Source organism: Polyergus mexicanus, unplaced genomic scaffold (genome assembly GCF_030449975.1).
Source record: "Polyergus mexicanus isolate NDT 795.1 unplaced genomic scaffold, iyPolMexi1.0 SCAF_3, whole genome shotgun sequence".
NCBI lineage: Eukaryota > Metazoa > Arthropoda > Insecta > Hymenoptera > Formicidae > Polyergus > Polyergus mexicanus.
Window position 1 is genome coordinate 7190808 of NW_027223323.1, and position 26113 is coordinate 7216920.

A 26113-nucleotide genomic window follows, 5' to 3' on the forward strand; every position below is an offset into this window, starting at 1 on the left:
TACTAGCATTACATATTATCTGTTTTTCCCATTTGCATAATTCTTTTAGATTTTTCACACTTACAATAAAACAAACGATTATTTTGAACCAAAATCTGAATAAAAAAAAAATAAAAAAAAAAATTTTAGAGAAAGTCATAGAGAGAAAATCGCAGATAAAAAAATCTCACTTATCAAAGATTTATCTAAAGTTTAGACAGCTGATTTAAATTATACGACTACGTTTACACGTCAACCCGATTAAGGGTGCCGTGTAACAGAGCTCTATCTCTATACGTGTGTCTTTTTAGCACTATTAGATTATAATATGTACATTTTACATTTTATATTTAGTTATTATTAAATTATATTCACTTTTCTTTATTAAATTAAGAATTGATAATTTTTTTATTAGAACGTAACTTCAAATTCACATCTTATATGAAGAATATATAAAATAACGTAACATTAATTTAAAAGATTTAAACATAATTTGTCTTTACATTATATTTACTATAAATGCTAGTGGATTCCTTAGTGAAATAATGATTTGGACAAAAATAATTCTGGACAAATTTCATGCACTCATAAATTTCTCTCTGGTACCTGTCTTTAATACCAGAGGTCAGTTTCAAACACCTTTCTTGAAACTTTTTTTAGAGAATTCCTCTTCTTAAAATTATACACAAAAATATATATAAAAAAAAAACGAGATGTTACAAAGTATTTTTCTCAAAAATCTTCAAAATTACTCCAAATCTTTATGTTAAAATGTTTTTAAAGATATGTCCAAGTTTTCATTAATTCGTATATTTTACCAGCAGATGATATATGTAATGCACGTGGTGATTGAAAATTTTTCATATCATTAAAAAAATTTTGTGGGAAGTATCAAATGACTTCGTATAATAAAAAAATTATTATAAATTTCGAAAAATTATTTTTTATAAGTCTTCGATAAAAAATATTTTATCTTATGTTTTCACCCTAATAATGCACTTGGATCAGAAATGTATGTTGGGCATCAGCCTAGAGTTCTCCCTCTACGACTGATGAAATCTGGGGGAAAAGCCGACAGCTGTCGTGACGGAATTTCGTTGGTCTATTTCGACGGCAGAAAACATCTCGATTATATCCAGTAGCTATTATACACGTCAGTGATGGATAGTGATAGTTGGCGCGTAGTTTACATACGAGCGTAGATGCGTAGTGTTTGATTGTGACAGAGGTAAGGGGAGTCGTGTTTGCCACTTACCTTTTTTATTAAGCAGCGTTGTCGGCGCAATTATCTATCTTCTTTCGACATCTCTTAAAGTTGCGTTTGTTGATTGAGCGTGATAAAAAAATAATCGGCGATTTAGTCGACGATTTGCGACAATCGTTATCTGTCAATTGTTACGTCCTGCCGATGTGCTCCGATCGGGAGTGACGAAAATTTTGGAGTAATCGACGACATTGACTGACAGCACCCACGTCGAGTGACGAAACGATTTGTTTTCTTTCGCAGGCAGAGCGCGAACTCAAAATGGCAGACGACAAAAACGACGAGACGCTGGAACGAGATTCGGAAAGTAAATTGGATCCGGCGGAGGAGAGATCGCGGTATTTTAAAAAATTGGAGAAATGGCTCCAGGAAGCGTACGCTTGGCAAAATGTTGCAGCGATGTTTCCCTATTACGTGATGTCGGGACATATTGCGAATCCGACACCCGGTATGAATAAACACGACTCGTTTTCATAAGATAAATTATACGTCGAAGATTAAGAATGAATAAGAATATTTTTATTTAGAAGAAATTTTTTTAAAGAGAAAGCTTCGTCAAATTTAATTTTATTTTTTATAATATATAAAAATAGAAAGATATATATATTGTATATATATATATATATAAATAAAAACAGCTTTATTAAATTTATATTATATAATCTAAAATATTTTATCTCAAAAAATTATAATAAAATTTTTCAGAAAAGTATGCATATAAAATAAATACTGATAAATTTTGGAAAAAATAAAATTCTGTGTATATCTATATTTAAAAATAAGGAACTTTATATTCTTTTGATACATATATATACATATACATAGTAATAAATTATTACTGGATGTGCAATATATAACAATTTTAGTTAAATTTAAAATTTTGTCAAGATAAGTAATCTTTATTTTTAAAAATATTAGTTTTATTTTATGAGAGTCATAATATATGACTTTTCAGCTTCGACAGCCTTTCAACCAAATCAAGGGCCAACAGCATCGAATAGACCGGGAGTGATAATTGGAAATACAGACAGACAGAACGTGGAAGTGAGACAAAGGAGGCCTCAGGAACAACCAGCGGGTCCTTTCCAACCCCCTGGAGCTGAAGGTTAAAATTTTGCTTGAAATTCTGTTTGAAGAATTATTAGAACATATATCGTGTGAAAAACGTCTATATTTTATATGAACTTTAAACTTATCTATTTTAGGTTACGAATATCGCATTCCTCCGATTTGGAAAAGGTTCGCCGCGGAATTTATAGACTCAACGATGCTATTTCTTTTGAAGTTCTCCATCACCTTTATCGCAATCGACGTGTTTGATCTTATGTATGTAAAAGGACGCAAACAGTTTAGTAATATAAGAAAGTCTACAGGTTTCTCCTTTTTGTATATTACAAATTGATAAAACTTGTATTAAATATTACCGAACTATTATATTTTTCTTTTCAGTGCGAAAGATAAGCTTTTTCTTTTATTTTTTATATTTTATTCTAATAATTTATAATATTTAAAAAAAAAGATTTTTCTTTCCTTCTTATATAATATACAATTTTTTTTTTTTTTTACTATATACCACAATCTTTTATAAATAGCAATTTTACTTTTCCAGAGAAATCGAAGACTTGGATTTATTGCAAACTAATTTGCGCATTGATTACAAAATGGCTTTAGAAATGACTTATGGAATTCTGATCTTGGAAGTGATTCATCGTGTGATAGTTTGTATTTTTGAGGTAAGAGACTTCTTTGCGGAATCTCGTAAAAAAATAATCGAGCTGTATTTTGTAAAAATAATTTATCCCACGAAAAAAATGAAATTTTAAATAGGAAAATTTAATTCAATTTTCTAAAATTTATTTTTGTAATTGTTATTTTTTCAGGCCTTCTGGCTTCAACACGGTGTGTACGGTTTCATCGGAGGCGCCACTCCCGGCAAGTACATGATGGGTTTGCGGGTGGTTCAGTGTCGAAGTATAACTCCCGTGGAACGTCCGAACGAGTCAGATGTGGTCCTGGTGAGTCCCGGGACCGATCTAGGTCTGCCGTTGGCATTGGGTCGATCGGTGGTGAAAAACTTTGTGCTAGCGTTTTTGTTCCCGATCTGCTTCTCGTTGTTCTTCTTCAGATTTAACAGAACCGGTTACGATCTAATCTGCAATTCCATCGTCGTGGAGGATCCCTATAGAAATTCGAACAACAATCGGATACACCAGCAGTAGCCCGTCTGAGAGAGAGGGAAATGGGATGCTGTATGGAATTCTGTGATGTGTACATACATAACGGCTGTCTGTGCTTCTTATACCAATGTATGCGTGCGGGATTATGCGTGTGTATGTGGCGTGTATATAAATGTAAAAAATAAAAATTATTATTATTGCCGCGAAAAGCCGTTCCAGGATTTTTTTTTTTTTGTATTTAGAGAGATGGGATTATTTGTACCATATATAATTACGAACATTTTTTAGTAGAACTCGATTTTTAATTTATATTTTGTGGCGACTTTTATTTCATTTGTGAAGTAAACAGTATGATAAAATAATATATTAAATTAATTTTTGTAGCAGATTTTTTTTTATACGTGCATAGTTTAGCTTTATTATATCTTTTTTATATCATGTCGTAATCAGTGAATCATAAGACGGAAAAGCAAAATATGAGCGTTTTTTTGTCAGTGAAATTTTATTATTGTTTTAATCGGTAATATTTTTACTGATTTAATTGAATAGAGTATGTTATCGACGTACAACGGCGTTAACCCAATCAAAAATGGCGCTCAAATTTAATTATGTGATAAAAAATTATAATTTAAATTAAGATTTGCAAAAGTATGGATGAAAAATGTATAAGTTGAGCGAATATTTTAGAATAATCGGCTAAATTCAAATGGACAAGTTTCATAAACTATATATTATCTGTGTTCTTCTGTAATATCAGTATCAGTGTTAGCGACCATACTGTTTCACAACGCTTAGGAACGATTTTCAATTGGTTTATCCAGGGGAACATTAGCTTATACATGAGAATATCTTTGTTCTACCGAACACACTTTCCCTTCCGGAAATCGGTGGCGCCGCGTTTTCCACTTCGCTTTCCAGTCGTCGCTACGTCACTTCCCGGTTAAACGTGGCCGCAAGGAGTGGCATCCAAGCTAGCGTCGCGAGCTGTCAAGCTGTAGAACCCGAGAGAGCTAGCGGAGAGACTGTTGAATCAGCCGGCGCAGCTGATCGGCTTAAATGACTCGGCGGGCCGGCCATTGAGCGTGTTATCGTTGCCTGCGTCGTTACCGGAACCCTCTTCAGGCCTGCCAAGTGTCCGTTTCAGGCGAGCGAGAGACAAAATATGTCGTCCTCGGGCGATTTCGGCAATCCGTTGCGAAAGTTCAAGCTCGTTTTTTTGGGCGAGCAGAGCGGTGAGTGTCCCAATACTAGTGTACTAACAAGTGTATGTGTCGCGTTGCGATGTTCTTCGAACACGGATCGATCTTCCCCAAGTGGGATGCGCTTGACGCGAGACCCGGTTCCCTCGGTCAGCAGGCCCCTAATCGGGGTGACTACCCTACGCCTGATACTCTTCTAGGTTATAGATCAATATTCTCCATTGTCGCCGACTACACGGCGACGCGTCGCTGTGTTTTAAATTCTCGGTCATTTCGATCGCGCGTGCAGCGTTTAAATACGATGATCGAGTATATGTACGTCGGATTGTATCTCGATAGGGGCGCGTTTAACGTTAAATACAGAGCGGCGAGTAGATTTTTAAAGCGTCTCTCGAGGAAACTACTTTTCGAATCGAATGCTCTTTCAATATCTTTCCATTATTATTATGATAACTGCGAAAAAATTTAAATATTAATTTTGTTAACAATAAAAATTTAATCGATAGATCGGTAATGTGTATAATAAAGATGTAAATTTTAAGAGAGAAAGATAATTTCCCCCGAGAGTCTTAGAAATGAAAATTTAAAATAAAGCTATAAAATTGTGAAATTTCGAGATAAAAGTTTGAGGGAAATTTAAAGTTGCAAATGTGAATTGAATAAATGAGCCATGCAATTTTTTATTGCAGTCGGGAAGACGTCACTTATTACACGATTTATGTACGACAGCTTTGACAACACATACCAGGTATGTAACGATTTAATCGTCCCTTAATTGTTAAAATCGAGTGTGAATTGATCATTTTTGTTGCATGTTTAAATCTGCATAATTTTTGTCAAAAAAATTTTTTTTTATTGTACGTATGTTGTATTTAGGTTACATAGAAAATATAGGCTTCATTTATGTATAGACTATGCTTTAAATTTACAGGACAATACATCAATATTTTAAATTTTATACGCATCGTTAAATTTTGATCACAAATTTATATTTTTTCAAATTAAATTTTGTAATTAATTTTATAAAATTTTGTTGTATCTATATTTTGATTTTTTATTTAATTTTCTATCGTAATATCGGATTTTTTTAAAAATAGATAAATTTTTGTGTGAGAGATAATTTCTTTGGTTGATAAAGTTCTACTGTCATTTATTAGCGTTACTTGTCATGATAGTAAAACCGGCTATCAATCCTGATAAATCTTATATTGAATGAGAACTATTGTATTTGATTATAAAATGTCATGCAATATTATCATCAAATAATTATCGTCAAATTAATTTTTAATTACATATCTATTGGAACATGACTGTCGAATGTAATTTGTTATGTTTCGGATTGTTCGCTCGCTCTTTCTATCAATTGCACTTTCTACATATTTCGCTCGTTTCTTTTTTATATCATTTTAAGAATGCATGTAAATATGACTATTTCAAATGCAGAAGATGTAAGAAAGTACAGTTAGAACGAATAGACCTAATGCTAGTAGGAGAGGCAGTAGGGAATCGAGATATCGACTTTTTCTGATCGACAAAGATAGAAAGAGAGATGGAGAAATTTGCAGAACGCTGATAATTCATTTCTCGAATTATTATTATTAAATATTATGTACTTTTATAATAAATAATAATATATTGCAATAAATAATAAATAATATATTGCATTTTATTATAGATTATATTATACGAAATTTTTAAATGGGAAATACATAAAAGGAATAGAAAAAAATATGATTATTAATATTGCTTTAAATATAATTTCTATTATATATATGTATACGTATATATATATACATATGTATATATAGTTAATATAATAATTAATTAAATATTGTTATTATTTTAAATTATATTTTTTAAATTAAATTTATTTTTAAATTATATATCGTAATTATTTTAAATTAATATAATGTCAACACTTGATATTAAATATAGCTTCAATTTTTCTCTTAATTTCTAAAGGTGAGCTCGATTTGTTCGCATTTTCGTCGTTTTATATGATTAATTGAATAATTTTTAATATCGTGACATATCGATATGTTGCAGGCTACGATAGGTATAGACTTCTTAAGTAAAACTATGTATCTCGAGGATAGAACTGTCAGACTACAGCTGTGGGACACAGCGGGGCAAGAACGATTTCGTTCTTTGATACCTAGTTACATCAGAGACTCCACAGTCGCTGTCGTTGTTTATGATATTACTAGTAAGCATCAAGTATATAAGGAATATACGGTGTCATAGAAAGCTGTGTGCCAGCAGTCTCGAATTTGATGCTTGAATGTAAAATTCTCTCGCGAACAGTACATATATTTTTTTAACATTATTTGTTCTTTATTTATAAAAAATTTTACAAAAATTTTGCTTAAGCTTTGATTTTTTTAATCCCATCTTTCTGAAAATTCTAGATTCTTAAATTTTGATCTTTCTCGATTAAAAGAAAATTTCTCTAACAAATTCCCGGGAGCAACACACTAATTTCGAGAGATTTTTCATTTCGGACCAAAAATTTTTATAAATTAGAATTTATTTAGACATATATTTATTTGATATTAATCAAAAACGTGTAATAACATAATAACATAAATTTGGCTGCTGGCAAACGCTATTATTAGTACACCCGATAAATGAATGACAAAATTAAGATTGCACATTTGTCAGACGCCAATTCGTTTCACCAAACATCCAAATGGATAGACGATGTGCGGACTGAAAGAGGAAGTGATGTGATAATTATGCTAGTGGGCAATAAAACAGATTTGAGTGATAAGAGGCAAGTTTCGACGGAAGAGGGCGAGCGGAAAGCAAAGGAATTAAATGTGATGTTTATCGAAACTAGTGCTAAGGCTGGCTACAATGTGAAACAGGTGATTATTTCTTTTTTCATTCACATTTCATACGGTGAGATTTTTCTTCATGCCGATGGCGTGGAAGAACGAATAGAAGAATTACCATTGTTTTTAATTATTTTAGCTATTTAGAAGAGTAGCGGCGGCTTTGCCGGGTATGGACTCCACCGAAAACAAGCCACCCGAAGACAGTATCCTTTGCGTAAGATACTTATTGCACGCAATTTGCATGGCACATTTGCAGGAACGTTGCGGCGACTTTTCTCATTTCATGCGTACATAAACCCCATCTCACCCGTTATTTCAATTGCCTCGAAAATATTCTACATTTTATTACTATCGAATCTTTTTCTATTCATGTTTTCTTTGAATTGAAATAACACAAGTTGTTTTTTATTAATCTTGCAAATTTTCATTTTTTAATTAATTAATCACAATTATTAGTACTTCTTTTTAGGACATCGGACATGAAGCTCTTATCACGCGTTATACACGTTTATTTATTTAATCTATTTTTTTTTTTTTTTTTTTTACCAAAGGCATCAAATATTTAATTTTTGTTAACTTGGATTCTAATCTCTTTTCTATCATATAATATGTTCTGATTTCTTAGTAGATATTAAATATATCTTTATGTTTTATAATTTCTCTCTGTAAGCGTTAAAGAAATTAACTTTTTTTAATTCTTAAATCTCTCACATTTTTTAAAAGGACTCGTTAGCCATTCATTTCAATTTCTCGCTCTTAATTTCTGGACTGGATTTATTTGGCGATCTGCCGGATCTTCCATTTATTTATGTTAGACTTTTATGTTTTCCTTAATATGTTTTTTAATCCGTAGTGCAAGAGGTAGTGCTCAAGGATACTCCAATCGAACTGAAAGCCTCGGAGAGCAGTTGTGCATGCTAAGTCGTCGTCGGCCTGTACGGGGGGGCATAGCAGGGTATCGAATCGAATCGAAAGGGGCCTTTGTTAAGTTTCGACTAGGACCCGAACTGTCCCAGACAGTTTGGGAACCTCTTTCGAGAAATGCAAATTAATTTTCAGAGGAAATTCTTGAGAAAGATTTAATTTTTCGATTTTTTGAAATAATCATTTATATACATATAAGTAAATATTATGATATATTAATATTATCACATGTATATATATATGTACATATAAATATATATATATATATATTATAATTACAGATATTACAGATATTATTGTAATAATATTAATATATTATTATTTACTCAACAATATTATATGATTTCTTCGAAAAAATCGATAAATTTTGTCTGAGAAATTTCCTTAGGAAAAACATATATATAAGATTATTATAATATATAAATGATATTTTAATACTATTAATTTATTAATTTACTTTTCTTTGAGATATAATTCAAAGAAATATATTATTTTATTTCCGTTCGATGCCCTGATTGGTAGACAAGACGGAGCTAAGTTAACTTATAAGTTAATGACTCTTAGGACGTTAGGATACCGATTGTATTTGGCCTGTGCTTTTTCGCAGAGTTGGAAAACTTGTGGAAGGCTACGTGCACTAAAGCAGCAACGATTCTTATTAAAACGAGAAAACAAGTTTCACACACTATAGCTTAAGATTGCTTTTACACAATGACATGTTTTCGTATGCTAGCGGATCGTAAAAAGGATTGTTAACCCTCACGGCTTTGATTATTAGCGATTATATATCCTCTTGACCAGAATTAAAATGGAGCATCTTTAATAGATTGCGAGGAGGCATATTAATCGATCTTTAAATTGAAGCAAATTAGAAGATAGTAAACTTTTTTATGTTTTATTATTTTATAATTAAAATTATTTCAATGTGAATGTTATAATTAAATTATTTAATTTTTGAAAATTAAATTATATGAAATATGTTTGAATTAAGAATAATTTGAGTTGAAAGATTATTACTTAAAAATTTCTTGCATTGTCTAATTTAAAAGCTTATTAGTTTATTGATAGTGCTTTATATTTGGACGAGAGAAATACTATATTTATTACATATTTTATAAAAAAAGAGAAATTAAAAAAATTTTTTTTTCTTTTTATTTCTATTATATAATCTTTTCCCCATTTATAGTATAAATCAAAGCTAGGAGGGTTAATATAACCTTTATTAAGCTCTCAAGGTTCACCTAAATTTATTTCGCTTGTTAATATAGATTGTTTAATATCGTACAGTATTTTTTACTCGTGTAATTAAATATCAATTAAACCAATAATTGCTCAAATTCACATTAAACAAATGATAGGAAAATGGCATTTATCATATCCTTGTTTATCGGCGTTTCTAAGAACGAGATATTATTAATTGTCCTATACATTTGCAATAAAAGAAACAAAGACAGCTGCAATTTGCAACATTTGCATTGATTCGAAAATTACGAATTATAGAGTAAACGTTACACGTTGCGAAAATGCAATCCCCTTCGAGATAATCGAATTACATTTTTCAACAAAAGATCAAGTTCTGATAGCTGATAATACATAAATCCTCGCTCTATCTAATATTAGAAAAAAATATGGCTAAAACTTAACGTATTAACCATTTTTCTCATCAAACTAAATTTAAATAAATAGACATCTATGAACGAATTAATAAAAGACAAGAAAAGAAAGGAAAAAAAGAGGGAAGATATTTAAGAGAAATTTTTCTACGGAATTTGTGCATAAATAGCAGCTAACTTTATATCTCTTTTCTATAAATATTTTAAAAGTACGTAGCATAAATGACAATCCTGTACAGTTTCACATTTATTCGAGATATTAATTCGAAGTTTTCTTTCGATGATTTATTATTTATATATTCTTTTTAGATTGACGCAATTTTGTTTAAAAAGGAAAAAGGAAAGGATCTTCTGTCTAAAATTACATATAAAAATATTAAATAAAATTTAAGATATATATATATATAAAAGACTTTTGATTTTTTTTAAGTTAATTGTTTTAATATCTCTCTTGTTTAAAATTTCTTTATTAATTGTAATATTTTTATTTATGTAAAAAGAAATCTAAAAAATGAATAATATAAAAGAAATCTTATAAAATTTTATTATTCCTCATATTAGTTTTACGTCCATGGCTTCTTTTATTTTTCCTTCTGTCCTGTTTTTCCATCTCAATTTATCTTTATTCTTTAATTTATCTCTCTCAAAGAATATAATTTATTTTTATAAAATCTATTTTAATTGATTTGTTTTTGCTTTGTGCTTGGCTTGCTGATTTTTTATTTAATTAGTTTAAAAAAATTAGGATATTGAAAAACATTATAAAACATAAATATCAAAACAAGTTTATAAGAGGAAAATTATTAATATTAATTTTACTATTTTTGATGATTAACATAAAAATGTGATTCCTTTAAAAATTACATTCTCTCTGTGACTCCTTTAAAAATCTAAAAGAATATTTATTTTTTTATATTAAACTTGAATCGAATGAATATATTTTGTTTTGATTGGTAAAAAATTAGTTTTAAATATTAAATTTAATTTAATGTCTGAAGAAATTTTAATTAGATTCTTTAATTGAATTTTTTCTAACATATATGTTTTTTTTTTTTTTATTCTATACCTTGTATTATATTTTTCTGCGAGAGATTCGATACCTTAAGGAGTTCACATAATAAAAGTAGCGCTAGAAAATATTCTCCGTCCCGTTTTTGACTTTTATACTCGATTGTCTCAGCTTTGATAGGATTTAACTCGCGCGCGCGTGCGATATTGTAATAATATTAGATCTATATGCTCTGATGAGAGAGAGGAATTATTAACTAAAGGAAAATTAAAGGGGGAGATCATTATATCGATTTGGCAGCGATAGTTATCGATTCAGTAGACGATTAGTAGATGAATATCTAGAGATTTGATTAATACTAGAAAAAGAATCTGTCATTATTATAGTATCATTAAGAATTACACTGTATGTACTCTTTATTTGATTTGTAAGAGCTCATTGTAACGCCTCATCAACGCGCATTAATTAAGTTTGATACTACCAATCAAATGTTTACAAAGTGCAATAATGTATTTATTGACCAATAATATTGCCAAATTACAAAAATTGCATTAGTTTTCTAATAGTTTATTTCTCAAGACACACATTTTCTTTATATTGGCACGATACAAAAAACATGGCACCGATCTAAAATATATTAGAATATATGATTTATGATTAGTTTTTTTTTTTTAAGTAGACACATATATTTGTTTAATTCGCGAATTTTGAGAAAAACGCGTCGAGGATGAGCGGCGAGTTGAAATTGTCAATTGATCAGAACGTAAGTTGAAAAAGCCAGCACGCCTTAACACACAAAAACAGCTGTCGATTTGCAGAATCAATCGCCGATGCAGAACGGCTCCGAGTCGGAGGGCGAGAGCGGCTGCATCTGCTAGAAGGATTCATCATTTTCGCCCAAGAAGGGAGAAGGGGGCGGAAAAATTGCAGTCAATCTCCCGGCACGAATCACCATACCATTGCGAGACGCTGCTGGCTTCTTCTGACGTCGTTAAGGAAACAGGGAGCCCCTCGTCGCCGATCTCGGGCTCTAAGTATCGTTTCAAATGCTACTAGACGAACTCGAGCGATATCTAATACTAGCTACTTGCGTTGGCTTCGTGCGAGAGAAAGGAGATCGCACCTTTCGTCAGGGTATTTCCACGTTTAAGCTTGAAACGGTGATGGCTACGAAATCCACGTAAAGCTCTTTTGGCTTTATTTTGCACATCCAATTATAAATATTTTCTAAAAAACGATTTTCTTGCGTAGAATACATTTTGTATTTTAACTAATCATATTACTAATTATATTATAAATTGTTATTTTACAACTGCATCTTTATAATATATATATATATAGTTTTACAAACAAACAAAAAATTATTATTATGAAATCGATTAATTATAGAAAAAAATCAAATGTCTTTATTAACATTAAATTTATAATACATTTAATATAAATCAGCTGATTGGCGCGAAAGGATTAAAAGGCTAAAGTATCGTGTTTTTATGATCGTTAAGAATTTTTAAGTATTATCTTTTGATTTCTGATGAATTCTACATATCATGATTCTTATGAAAAGTGTCTCCCCCAAACCTACGAGATTAGCTTTTTATATACAGTAATAGTTTAATCATAATTCTTTAAATGAGATGTTTGATGTAAGTAAATTAAATCTTAGATTTTGTAGAGATTCAAGTGAAAACATTTTATTAATAATTTTGTATTTTTTAATATTATAATTCATATAATAATACGATAAAATGTTTTATAAAATGCAATCTCTAATTAATAAATTGGATTCCAAGTTGGATTTATTCTTCGAATAAACTCAATATTATTAATGAAGTGAAATCAATTTAATTTACAGAGAAATAAATAATACGATATTGATTTTGGAATTATCAGAGGATAATTTTAATATATTTTACTCGTAAGAATAAATATTACAGTATTATGTGATATTTTCTTTCAATTACAAAAAGAAAAAAATTAATAATTGTTTTATTAAAGACTAGGTGCATTGTACTTGATTAAAAATCGTCGTAGGGAAAGGATTAATTTAGCTTCGCGATTAGTGTGGAGATCACTGCTACATCCTTCCAAGTTTAAGCACACTGTCTCTTCGTTCGGAGATTCTGTACGTAACTAAAAAAATGCGCACAAAACACCGAAGCTTGCAAAATGATAGTTTGTTTGTGTACTTAAATGAGGAAGGGAGGGAAGAACACAAGGGAAGAGTACGACTGAAAGTAATCATCCTCGGTGGAGTTAATTAAGTCGCTATAATAAGCTAATTACGATGAGTTTGCGAGTTTCTCAAAGACAGCACGTTTATCGAAGCGAAGTGTCGTTTGTTCGAGGATATATTTCTAATGTACCGTGTATTACGAATCTTTATAGACGTTTTTCAATATCTCTTGATAATAAGCGACTCTCTACTTGATAATGAGATTCAAGTCTGTAGGCCGACGGTGGATACGCAAGTGCGCACAAACGACCAAACTCACTCAACACGATCTTTTTTTTATTCTAGGTCGTCGCCTTTTCTGAAATCTTGTAATGTTCTGAATATCAAACTGTTAAATTTCCACTCCAAGAAAAGTGATATAAGAACTATGAATTGTCTGAAAAAATGTCTAAAGTGTTATTAATTTACATTTCAATTATGTGAATAATTACATTTAGAAATTTAAATTATTAATAACTTTTAGTTTTTTCTAAACTATATATATTATTATATAGAGATATATGCAAATTTAGATTATTAATATCTTATAAATTGATTAATAGAAATGATATGTACGTATGTAAATATAAAATACATTTAAATTAGTTTTAATAAATTTCAGTAAAATTTCAGAAATTATTAAATTGAATTGGGATTATTCGTAATGTTTGGCCGTTTGTACAATACAAAGAGAAATGCCGCTACGCTTACGCCAAACGTAAACACTCGTCGAATATTTCTCTAGAAGATGATTAATCGAGGCTTGTCGGAGAAATAAATTATTAGCCGTGCTTGATGCGAGATCTTTACAAATCCTGTAGCAGTCCGTCTCTATCCTTTTGCACTTAAAGATTTAATCGCGATAAGTTTTATTATTATTTTAAATAAGATATCAAATTTATATACTTAAATATATATTTTTTTTTATATTATTCAATAGCATATATTTATTTTTTTGCGTATATTTAAAAAATATAATAAAATTTAATAAATTCAAGTTTACAATATTAATAAAATAATTAATTAATAATAACTTAGAATGCAGAATAAAAATTAATTTAATTTCAAAAATTAATCAATTTTTGTAAAGAGGAACACTTCTCTTTGTTTTCAATGTAAAAAATAAACATTTTTAGAAACTTGTTAATAATGGAGTAAATTTTACATATGTATGTTTAATTTTTAAAAATTAAAAGAAATTTATATAGTGCAAACGGATAGATGCGCTAAAATGTTTCTCTAGCCAGCTCCTATATAACGTGTCGTGTAGCGTTAATCCGACATTATTGCACAGCAATATTGAGTATATATCGCGAAATGATTTTTTCGAGCACTATTTCGAGGCCACACATCCGAGGACGAATCAAGCAAGTTTCATAATTAAATTAGAAAAAAATGTAAAAATTCAATTACTTTCACGCGAAGCTTCATCGTAATCATCACCATGTGTATGTTAAATTTGTATGTTACTGTGATTATGATTTGTTAGCACAAATATAATATAATGATCCAACGTTACGAATCAATCAATCACATTTCACCATCAATTAATTCCACCATCATTTTATTGATATAATTAATTAATATATAATGTATGATATAATATTACATATTAATTAATTTATTGATTTTTACATATAAGTCAGGGTTAAATATGTTAAATTTCATTGGAGGGATTTATTGAAAATTTAAATTATACAATCAAATACATATTGATTTAATAATCAAATTAATTAAGAATAACGTTCATTTTTTATCATATTTCGAAAATATATTTTTAAATTGATTTGCAGTCAATTATTTTTTAAGCGATACAAAATTCAGTTAAATCACGAAAAAAAAATATTCGTAAAATTTTCCAGATTTAAAAAATAGAATTGCTTTCTAGATCTTTTCTTAGACATATTTCTATTTACTTTGTTCAACAAAAGGAAAATCAATAAAGAAAGCTATTGAGTTTATAAATTTGCAAATATTTATATATAAATTCTTTAAGAATAAAATGCAATGTGCGATTTTTGCAAAAATTAAATAATAGTTATATTATTATAATTCAAATAAACGTTCGCGATAGAGATCTAAAAAATCGAAGGAATGATGGAAACGAAAAAGTTGCGGGCAATGTCTTTCACATGTAATGTAATTGATAAGTAAACCGATGTATGTGCCGATCTAGTCGAAATGATCGAAATTATTGGCGTGTAACAAACGGCGGACAGTCACTTTAATTGTTCATTAATTAATTGATATTCAACTGCCGTTAAATGTTTGCCTTTCGGCAAACAGTCTTCATATATGTAATTAAGAAACATTAAATATATCTTTGCTTGTTTGCAATTTTATATGTACAATTAAATTAATTTTTTAAAATTAAATATAAATCTAAGAAATTATAAAATTTATGAATTTTTTTATATTTATTGTTAAAAGATTAAGAGTTTTATTTGATATTAATACTAATATTTTGTATCAAGACATTATATATTTAATATTAATATCAATGTTACTATACTTGATATATTTATATTATTCTTATTTAACGTTAATATCAATGTATTATTATTTGATTAGTATTATTAGTTGATATCTGATATAATGTAAGAAACTTGATAGCAGCAGTTAACTCTAATTAGGCTAATTAAATCGGGTTCATAGTGAAAAATGAACGTTCCGGCTAGACCGAAGCTTCAAGTGCATTTACGATTCTTATTATGTATATTATACAAAGAAATATAAATATATAAATATTTCAAAATAAGCTCTCTTTGTGTGTGTGTGTGATAAAAAGTATTTTGCGAGATGGCGTGAGAAGGAGCGGTTATTGTTTTGGAGCAGTTTTGTTATATTGTTTCTTGTTTACTGTAGCGTAAGACAAGGTCCTAATCGAGTAGCAACGGATTATTGTTTCAGCTTTTGCGTTACATAGTTGTAGCACATGCACAGATATCGTATTATTGTAATGTAGAAGACAGAGTAGCAAGTTTTGTATAAACATATAAACATTTTTGTCAACGAGTCACGAGATCAGAAGATAGAAAATGACTGATAATTATGTCATGTGAAGAAACGGGCAATGCTCTTTGCTCTTTATATAATATCGCACATAGTACTTATTGAAATATAATGAAATCAATTAACGGCTGCTTAAATGTGAATCTTGTGCGTGCGTGTGTGTTAATATTATATATATTATATGATAAATACGCTATTCTCCTCATCATTATAATTTCAAGTTTTAATAATTTATTTCCAATTTGTATTTAAATTTTCAAATCTTATACTATCTAATTTCTATTTAATTTGTATATTGTATGTATCAAATTACACACAGTAACATATGTCATGTCGTTTTTATTGTAATTAATAATTTTATAAGCGATCTCTATACCGTAACATTCGCTTTTAACTGCCATTATAAAAGCAAATTGAAAGCGCGTCTCTAATCGTAAGGTTCGTTTGTCAAAAGCAAAGAAATCAACCTCATCTTTTTGTACCTTGTGTCTTAGATAAAGTCTCGTGTTAGTCTGAATCGAGGTTTGCAAATATATAAAGTTTTGCAAACTTATCATATCATGTATGCCGCGACTATTTAAACCTTCAACGAATAAGCGAGAATAAAATTTTATGTTCATCAAATCAAAATTACGCGCACATTTGCTCTGCTAAAAATCTCCGAGATTCCTAGAAATATCTTTGCCCCGAAACTCCACTTATATTAAAAAATATATTGCTCTTTTTTTACATTATTTTATGTGTTAATAGTATATTTTAATTTATATTTAAATAATCTCTATTTTTTTAAGAATAATCAATTAAATGATAGCATAATTTTTGAATTGATCTTTTTGTGAACTGATAAGACCGGGCGTTCTGTTTTCGGGAAAGGTTGGATTGAGGCAATCAATAATTTATTATATAGTTTATTGTAATGTCAATTATATACAAATTTAAAATTACGTCCAATGTGCTTCCGACCACGTTGACATATCATTTTTTTGTCGTCGACGTGCAATATTATTACAATTGGAGCTATTCCTGAGCTCCTCGCTGTTTCTTCACTCGTTAACAGCGCGTCAGCGACAGACTTAAGCTTAATTAACCTTTATTTACAGTCGAAATCGCGCTCGAAAGTCTCTTCAGCAGTCTGTCGCCGTTTGTGAGAAACCTTCCGTTAATCCTTGAAAAATTGAACAATTCCAAATTCAATTCTTCTTTCTTTTCGTAATTTGGTAAATTTAAAAATAATGAAATTGACCATTATAATGAAATTAAAATACTTGAAGAAATGATGTCCAATGAAGTTTGTATAATGGTAATAATAATTCTTATAAAGTGATCTATAGCTAATTCTTATGCGAATGCCTGCCTCGCATAATTTTTCTGAAATGTTTAAATCTTAAATAAGAAGAATTGATTAAATTTGCAATTGCTTTATTTTTATAAAACGTTTTTTTTTTCTTTTCTTTTTGTATTGCAGTAGCTTTTCGTCCTTAAGAATTCTGATTAACCGCGATTTTTCTTCATTCAACGATCTGCAATTTCTCCTCGAATCGCGATCATTTGGCAGTATACTGTTGAGTATCATCGATCATTTGTCCTCCTTTTATTGTAAAAAAGATTGTTCGATTGATGCGCGGTTGTCCGTTTAACCCTTTTATTCTCAGATATTTGTTCTTTTCTGCAAAGCTCTTTATCGTGATTTAGTGTCATAATGTACTTTGCAATAAAAAAAAAAAAAAAAAAAAAAAAAAAAAAAAAAAAAAAAAAAGTGCAATAATCAGGAATAAAATTTTTATTACAGATTTTAATAAAACTTTTGCATTGCAAATTTATTTATTGTGAAAGTATTAAATTACATGATTATTTTGAGAAGGAAAGGGTTAGTTCAGATTTTAATTGAGCATTTGAACGATCGACGATTCGAACGATCATGGAAATAAGTCATCGTGGCAGCGACTCGAATCATTATCATGATCATTATCACTCGGAAGAACGAGGATAGTATCGGTACGATTCAAATCGATTCGAACCTTCAGTCTATATTATATGGAAAGAAATGAAAAAGAGATAAAATAAAATGTAAGTCTGTCGTGTAAAAATATTGTTAGATTTTGCTAAAATAATTATTTAAGAATATTAATCAATTAAAATTCAAAAAACTTATGTGTGTGTAAAAAAAAAGGAATTAATGTTCAATAACACAATTTGAATCCTTAAATATAAAATAAAAAGCGAAATGAAATAGGATTAATAAAATAAGATAAAATTAAATAAAAAATAAGATAAATAATAAAATTAAATAATATAACCAAAAATATTTATAAAAATGTATAGACAAAACTTAAAGAAAGTAATTAAACAACTCGTGCGTTATATTAGTAAAAATTAACTTTGATTCGATAAATAAACAATTTTTGGAATCATTCTTAGAAAGATTATTCCAAAATTCTCTTCTTTCAAAAGTGAAGAGTTCTATTTAACGCGCATATTCCGTCAAAGACTATGTAATTTTTGGCAGTTGGTCGCACAAATTCGAATGGTAGAAAACGATAACAGTATAGCGTCGCCATTAACACGGGAACATAGCGAACGGAAGCGAAGCTTCCCAAGTTTTTCGGATTCCGCAGTCTTTTTTGGCTCTATACAAAAGCCTCTAGCGCGGATTTGACTTCCGGGCACAAAATCTCAGCTACATCGCCGCGCGCTAACACGTACTTCTCGCGTAACAATGAAGATCCTTTATTCACTTTCTTTTCCTTCATCACTTCCTATCTATCGACAAAGTCACGATCGTTTCGAGAAAAACTTTATAAAGTCATCCCGTTTGTCATCGAGTGTCACGGAGAACTATGTGTCACTATTATCGGAATGATTTCTTATTTTGACTTCATGTTTCGTTTCGGAATCTAAATCTTCTTGTCATATTTCTCTTCAGGATTCCATTCGCAATTAGATCGATGACGAACAACGCCGGGCAACTTCAAACTCTCGACGATTTTAGAAGCTTAATCTAAAAGTTTTGGTATTCGTTAGAACCTGATTCTTAGCTTCTTTCCATCATCTGAAAAACGAGATCGTGTTCCATCACCAGTCTTGGTGACGTTCATTATCAAACTGACAATGAAAACTTTATTTTGAAATGATTTTTGACGATCGGCGATTTCGAGATTCTAATTCGCGGCGTAGAATATTAATTCATCGGCCGCGCTGTCTCCTAGAGTCAGACTCTCAGCTCTTCAATAACCTGGGGATGATTGTGTCCCTTCTTCAGGGTTCCGGTGCCACTCATGGCCAGGCTTTCCTGCTGAAGTTGATTGGGACTGATGATGAGATTCTGGCCAGGTTTGCCGGGCTTCGTGTTCTTGGGTGGCGGGGGTGGCATAGGCACGTGACAAGTATTGTTCTGGAGGTCGGCGAACTCCGGCGGCGGTATGTGCTGGATGTGATGGCGTTCGGCAGTCTTGGTCTCCAGCTCGCCGCAAATGTTGTTAGGCATCTGGCCATTCTCTTGGCGCTTTTTCGAGCAGCCCTGATGCTGGTGATTGCTCTTGTCGCGCTGATAATACACCCCGGCGAAGATGAGCACATTCAGGATCAGCAGGCTGCAACCGATCGCGATTGTCACGCTCAAGGCTGTGGAATAAGCCGCAAAACCGTCCTCGGGTTGCGCTGTGGTATCGTCGAAAGCTATGTCACTGGGCGTGGCCGTCGATACGTTGGACAAGGATCTTTCTATAGAAGTTACCTCCAAGGTTGTCGTTCTCGCGGTTGTTGGCAGTCTTTGAATAAATCTGGGTGGCACCTGGAGAAAATTCTTTTTGAATTTGACTGACTGATTCGTTTTGACAATTATGCGATTAATTAATAATTTTTACAATTGGATTTGAATACCTGTTCCGCATCGAGCAGATGATGCGACCTAGGAACGTCGTCTGAGCCGGGTTTGTGAAGGTCGGGCACTAGATTTAGCCAAAAAGAAAGGCGATGAGCTCTGTAATGATTCTTCAACTTCGACTTGTTGAGTTCTACAAAATGGACAGAGTATGATCTTCTAATCAAAAATTTTTATTATAAATACATTATAATAAAGGTATATAAATCACTAGAAATTTCTCGATATTAAGATATAGATTTCTAAAAAGAATATTTGATATATATCAATTAATATAAACGCGCGCGATAAAAGAGCATTTCACATTGCGATACAAGAGAAATGAGGATAAAACATCTTGTATAGAGACTGACCTATGCTAAGGTATTTCTTGTGAACGGCCTCGTAAGCGATCCAATCGATATTCTTAACCTTGGTCCTTTCCGGTCTGGAGCCGAGGGGCCCAAGATCGGGAGTGCCCTCGTTCGGATTCCTGGCGGTCGAAAACCATCATTATAATAGCGATTCTCGGCAAAGTTTTTATCATATTTTGCGAGTATCTCTTTTATACTTTATTTTACGACTTACCCGGTGCGTGCGAAGTTTGTCAGATAAAGTATCATGCTCTCGGAGAGCGCTATCTCGGATCTGGTATAATTCTTCGGCCAGTGGGACAAGCCTCCTACCAGGGGTGCCCCAAAAAAATATGGCAGCTCCTCTCCGTGAATGCATCCCGGCCTCTATACAACACGCGCGCGTAGTAATTGATTAGAATTATTGTATATAAAATATAGGAACACACGAGGAAAAGTAAAATTAAATATATAGATATAAGTGGAGATAAAAACAAAAATAAAAGTAGGAATTTAATTTTGTCCCTGCACATTACGATGTTTATTTCCATCTTCATATTTTTCTACAATTATAATAATGTTTTAATGTACAAATTTTTTAAAAGCGTGGAGGATGAAAGCGAAGAATCTCTCAGTCGACCCGAGATAACTTCGATTTCGCGTTTAAAGACTCAATCGACTAGTTCAATCGAGGGGTTGACCGGATCGGACTGACCGCGGAATTCAAAAGAATTTTTCCGAAGAGCCCTCTTTCGCGCTCGATCATATGAAAGCACTCGTGGAATCTCCCGTTGAGATTGTAAAAATGCCTCGCCCGATTCTCCGCGAAGCCGGCATTTGCACGTCATTTTAACGAGCCTGAGCGTGGAACGTCCTCGAAAAATTCGAATCGCGCGAGTTCGCTTTCGAGTAACGTAATTAGAGATTTAGTTCGAAACCGGCTTCAAAATATGAAATACATAATGGAATAATAATTATCGAATAGTACGGAATCGATGGTTCATATTTTCATGTTATGATTATTGAGTAACAGCAATAATCAAGTTGTAATTCAATCATCATTCGTTGAATTTGGAAATAATTACGCTTCGACAAATTAATGTGTATCAATAGTTTTCGTTTTACGATTATCGTTAAATTATTAATTACGCGAAACGAGAGCAGGTAGATGCTCTTGAAACGCATTAGAGATATCTCAGAGCGTCTCAGTTTGTCTCAAGGTATAGGAATAGGAAACACGTCCGTGTTATATTGCTAGGAGACGATATCGCGTTTCGTGTGCGACCGAAACGTTTCTCTGCATGAAGTCGTAGCAGGCGCAATAAGTTCGTTGCAGCGTTTACGCGCGATCCTTATTCTTCGTTGGCTCTTCGCCGATGCGAGACGTGAAAGGGGCGAAAAGGACGGGAGCTTGGCAGAGGGATGAAGGGAGGGCAAGCGCGTTGAACGTTTAATGCACTTTCATTTCGCTGCTTGACGGCAACGGTGATCGCTAGGTCGAGGTGCTAGACGATATTCGTATGCAAAATGCATCGGGTATAAGGCACAAAAGGTGCCGGCAGAGAGGAGAGAGAGAAAGAGAGAGAGAGAGGGAGTGCCATAGTTGGAAGCTGCAGGTGCTTGCGAGGCAAACGTGGAATTTCAAATCCTCTTTTCGCCCGCGCGTTTGGGCTCCCTTTAAAATTGTACCGTTGTTTTTTCGAACTTATGAGGCGGTAGATATGAAGATGATAATTTATTCAGAAATTTTTTTTGCGCCTTTCGAGAAGAAGATCAAGGAAAATTTTTATTATATCTCGAAAAGAGAGAGAGAGAGAAAGAAAGAAACTTTTACATCTTTGAATCCCTTGTACAGTCGCGTCTTATCCATTCCGCATGTATGTATGTAAGATGCTTGGATAACTAAAATGTGTTACATGGAGCATCGTTAATATATGCATCGGGAACACATGTTCAGATAATATCTCGAAATTCCGTGCAACGGTAATAACTAGTCTCATCGTCACGGTGCAATTTTCGAATTTCCCATCGCACATCCGTTTCTTGTTACACAACCTCCAGCAGAGGGCAACGGAGAGAGGGGGATATTGCTAATATATGTAGCATTAATAATCGCGGCACCAAAATTCATTCGAAGTTCGAAACTAGAAGCAGGCAAAAGGAAAGGGATGAGGGAGGCAAGAGTTTGTACGCCCCTCATAAGTTTCTAAAATCAGATATGAGCAAGAGTCATCGCCATGCTGCCGCGTTTCCGTTGAATCCTAACTTCCGTCTTGTATACATATGTGCGTATGTTTAAAATAGTTTAATAGATAACTTAAATAAATGTGAATAAAATAATGATTAAACGAGAGCAAAGGTAAACTGCTCTTATCATCTATACTCCGTTATAATTTATTAATGGAATTTTTGATGAATTTAATTGCGATATATTTTCATGTATTTAAATTCAATTACGATAAATCCAATATTTATTGCATAAATAAAGTACTGGATCCTATAATTTGAAGAGAAAATTTTTTAATTAAAAATATATTATATAATATAAAATAATATAAAATATACTGTGTAAATTATATTACAAATATAAATATATATATAATATCAGAGAAATCTTTTTGAATATATGTTTGCACAGATATCTTTTATTCTCAGGATTTTATAGTGTCTGGAGAGACTTTCAATTTCCTTTTATTCTAGCTTATTCGATAAAATATTTTCTTGGTTTATCACAAACCTGAGGATAGTCTCCAAATTTCGTTTGATAGTCGAAGACGTATAGATAGGAATTTCTATGGGATTGGCTATGAAGATCCGCAGTTCTCGTCGCTGGGGCAACGACATTCGCATCTCCCAGAGCCTCTAGAGTCTCGTCTCTGAAAAAAAAAAAATTAATGATCCCCTTTCATAATATACTTTGTAATATATTTCAAACACCTCTCAAATGTTCATCGAAAATAAATTTAAAATAGATGATAAAATTGTAGTTAAAATATGCTTGAGAAATTTAAGATTACATCTGTATATAACTAATAATACGCTTTTGTGTAACAATATTGTTATACTATATTGTTGCAAAATATATTGTTACACCAATTAAAAAAAACTTTTAAAATAAAAAAATACGCGCGACACAAATTAAAAAATAATATGATATATAAAACATGAATAATTCGTAAAATAAAGAGTTAGTTAGTAAATTAGGAAATAATTAAATGTAGAGATGATTTATTTACTGTTAAAGCAACGCATAAATAATTAATAATAATTAATTAGAATAAATATATGATGATAATTAAAATAAATGAAAGAGTATCGGTTCGAATTTCACTGTCAATTAAATTTCTCTGAAATTTTACCTAATATTAACGGGATGTTGGACAGGTCGCTCCCAGTCCGTGTACTCATTTATGATGGTCGCCAGGATCTCTGGTTGATGATACGTATACGTATTTCGCACGAATTCGCGCAGGATCCTCGTCCTTCTGTCAGCCTCGATCCCATATTGAGCGTCATCGGCGGTTAAGGAAAAATATGCTTCCGAGCGAACGACTCCCACCATCAGGTCGTATCTACAAATTCACGAACGCATTTTACGCGCTTTTAAGAGTAAAAAAGATGTTCCGTGAAATATTAACAAGAGTTTGCAATCTGTAAAATATTTTAGGACATACAAGTTTCCGTATACGAAGTATACGAAAAGTTTCCCCGAGATACGAGAAGTTTCTCTTTTAGCCTCAGAACTCTTAGATCCCGCGGTCCTTAAAGAGTCACATTCTTGTCTAATGCAAGACTCTGTTCTGTCACTCGTGTTATAAAATATTCGCTGCAGGATAATAGAAAATTTTCGAAAATATGAAAAAAATTAACAATATACATATATATATACAGGAATCTCTGCGGTTATTCGGATTTTTTAATTTGTAAGAAACTTGGGTACTTAGAATCTTTCATCGGCACTTTAGATATGAAAGTTTTTTGGTTCTTGCCAGTTTTTCTGTTTACACGCGAGCGTGTTCCATATTTTTCAAACGAAGAATAAGAAAGTTCTCCCGAACATTGTAGGATGCGATTTTATTTTTCTTCGTCGATGGTCCCCCAAAGGGCAACGATATTGTTTCCCGCATTATTTATTTTCCCTTGTCTTGAAGTTCGATCTCGCGAGTTGTAACGATTGAGGCAAAAAGAAAAGTTGAATGATACCTCGACAGTTTCGCCACGACGTCCTTCCTCAGAAGGATATTGTTGAGCGTATTGATCGTGTCGACTTGCAGGGTGTAGTCCTGATCCTCGGGATCGCCGGGATCGATCACAACACCGTCTATGCTTGGACCGAAGGCTGGCGCGAACTCTAGTCCTTTAACAGGCACCGACTCCAGTTCGCTCAAGGACACATCCCTCAAGCACCTCAGCAGGTTCTGAGGATCTCCCGTCGCCTACGACAGAATAAAGCCGTGTTCCATAAATGTGAGAAAAAGAGGTATCAGCGACTCTCGATTGCACAAATATTACGATCAAAAAGAGAATTTTCTTTTTATTATCCGCACCGCTTTTAACGCTCAACTTTCCGCGAAGTAAATAAGTGGATATGGAATAATCCGGTCCCCTCAATCAAATTATGATAAAATAATCAAATATCGGTAAGATACAGGAAATAATCTTGTAACTGAAATTAGTAATTTATATCGTATGGATATCCACAAATGACGTTCAGATAAATAAATGTTTAAAGAAATATTTCTCCAGTTAATTTCGAGCTTACTCGAATGAGAAATCAATTTTGAGAATTATGAACTCGCATGAATATACACGATGTCAAAAATTTCTAGAACAGACCGTGATTAATCGATCTATCGATATTTTGTGCCGTGAGAAAGGTCGACTGCAAACTCTCATTTAATTAAGACCACGATTTGTGAGACACTGTCGTACATATATATGTAACAACATCGCGCTTGGTAATTTTATCGGGATGAGGCGCAATCAGGGGAGCTTTCGGGTGTCCTCGTTGTACGCGGCCAATTTGCACACGCGGTCGAGGTCGCCCGTTTCATCAGCGACCAACTCGACATTCGATTGCGGCCAACCCTCCTCCCCCTCCCCCTCCCCCTTACCCTCACCGTCCGTTCCCCACGCCGCCCCGTCGGCAGCTGAAAGACGATTACTGGCGCTAAAGCAATTCATTTGCGTACCACCGAATTAAAGCGAATCGTCGGCGAAGCGCGGTCTTCATCGGTCCAGCACTACTTCCGGACGCGACTGAATTTCGCTGAGCGATGCGCGAAAATCTTGTTTACCTTGCCCAGAGTAGGTAGGTAGCCTCGTTAAGGTGCCGGCTCGCGTTCCAACGATGAATTACATCTCACGGTGGAGAAAATACCGTCGGAAAATGTTGACGCGATATGCGTTGATCCTGGCACGTCTTCCATCTAGATTCGGGCCACGTGATTTATCTCTCGCGCGTTAAATACGGTTTATCTCTCGAGTCGAATTCAAGGGATAACAGAAGAAGGAGAATCGTCGGATATAATATTTTCTCTTTAGAGAGAATAAATAAACTCTTTATACATTTCTCGAAGGAAAAGGAAAAAGCCCCCGTTAAAGTAAAGCTTTCGAATAAATTAACGAAAAATAAATGCGGCTACGAAAACATTTTGAAGAAATTTCATCTGAAA

The 26113-nt window shown here is 32.3% G+C and overlaps 3 protein-coding genes across 5 annotated transcripts in view; 2 read left to right on the top strand and 1 right to left on the bottom strand.

Annotated features, from left to right (window-relative positions):
* Positions 1 to 1072: 1072 nt before the first annotated feature.
* Positions 1073 to 3629, top strand: LOC138931858 (protein FAM8A1). Its single transcript, XM_070293048.1, has 6 exons — positions 1073 to 1207; positions 1487 to 1691; positions 2199 to 2348; positions 2449 to 2569; positions 2853 to 2976; positions 3124 to 3629. Exons 2-6 carry the CDS (start codon positions 1505 to 1507, stop codon positions 3460 to 3462), a joined length of 921 nt encoding a protein of 306 aa, XP_070149149.1. The 5' UTR covers positions 1073 to 1207; positions 1487 to 1504; the 3' UTR covers positions 3463 to 3629.
* Positions 3630 to 4344: 715 nt separating this feature from the next.
* Rab6 (RAS oncogene family member Rab6) lies at positions 4345 to 12477 on the top strand. 2 transcript variants are annotated; one of them, XM_070292814.1, is made up of 6 exons: positions 4345 to 4652; positions 5309 to 5367; positions 6666 to 6825; positions 7281 to 7486; positions 7593 to 7659; positions 11807 to 12477. In XM_070292814.1, exons 1-6 carry the CDS (start codon positions 4583 to 4585, stop codon positions 11878 to 11880), a joined length of 636 nt encoding a protein of 211 aa, XP_070148915.1. In that variant the 5' UTR covers positions 4345 to 4582; the 3' UTR covers positions 11881 to 12477. The 2 variants fall into 2 exon arrangements, with proteins under 2 accessions (XP_070148915.1, XP_070148916.1); XM_070292815.1 differs by lacking the exon at positions 11807 to 12477 and adding an exon at positions 8310 to 10373 and having other exon boundaries at positions 4346 to 4652.
* Positions 12478 to 17958: 5481 nt separating this feature from the next.
* The window catches only part of Nlg-3 (neuroligin 3), a 133845-nt gene continuing 125690 nt past the window's right edge, over positions 17959 to 26113 (bottom strand). The window contains exons 5-11 of one of the 2 annotated variants that reach the window (XM_070292611.1): positions 24642 to 24874; positions 23798 to 24010; positions 23176 to 23314; positions 20674 to 20825; positions 20460 to 20578; positions 20106 to 20239; positions 17959 to 20028 (exon numbers count right to left, since the gene is read on the bottom strand). In XM_070292611.1, the coding sequence (XP_070148712.1) occupies positions 19435 to 20028; positions 20106 to 20239; positions 20460 to 20578; positions 20674 to 20825; positions 23176 to 23314; positions 23798 to 24010; positions 24642 to 24874 (1584 nt within the window). In that variant the 3' untranslated portion in view covers positions 17959 to 19434. The remainder of the gene's footprint in view (positions 20029 to 20105; positions 20240 to 20459; positions 20579 to 20673; positions 20826 to 23175; positions 23315 to 23797; positions 24011 to 24641; positions 24875 to 26113) is intronic. The other variant, XM_070292612.1, reaches the window with a different exon arrangement.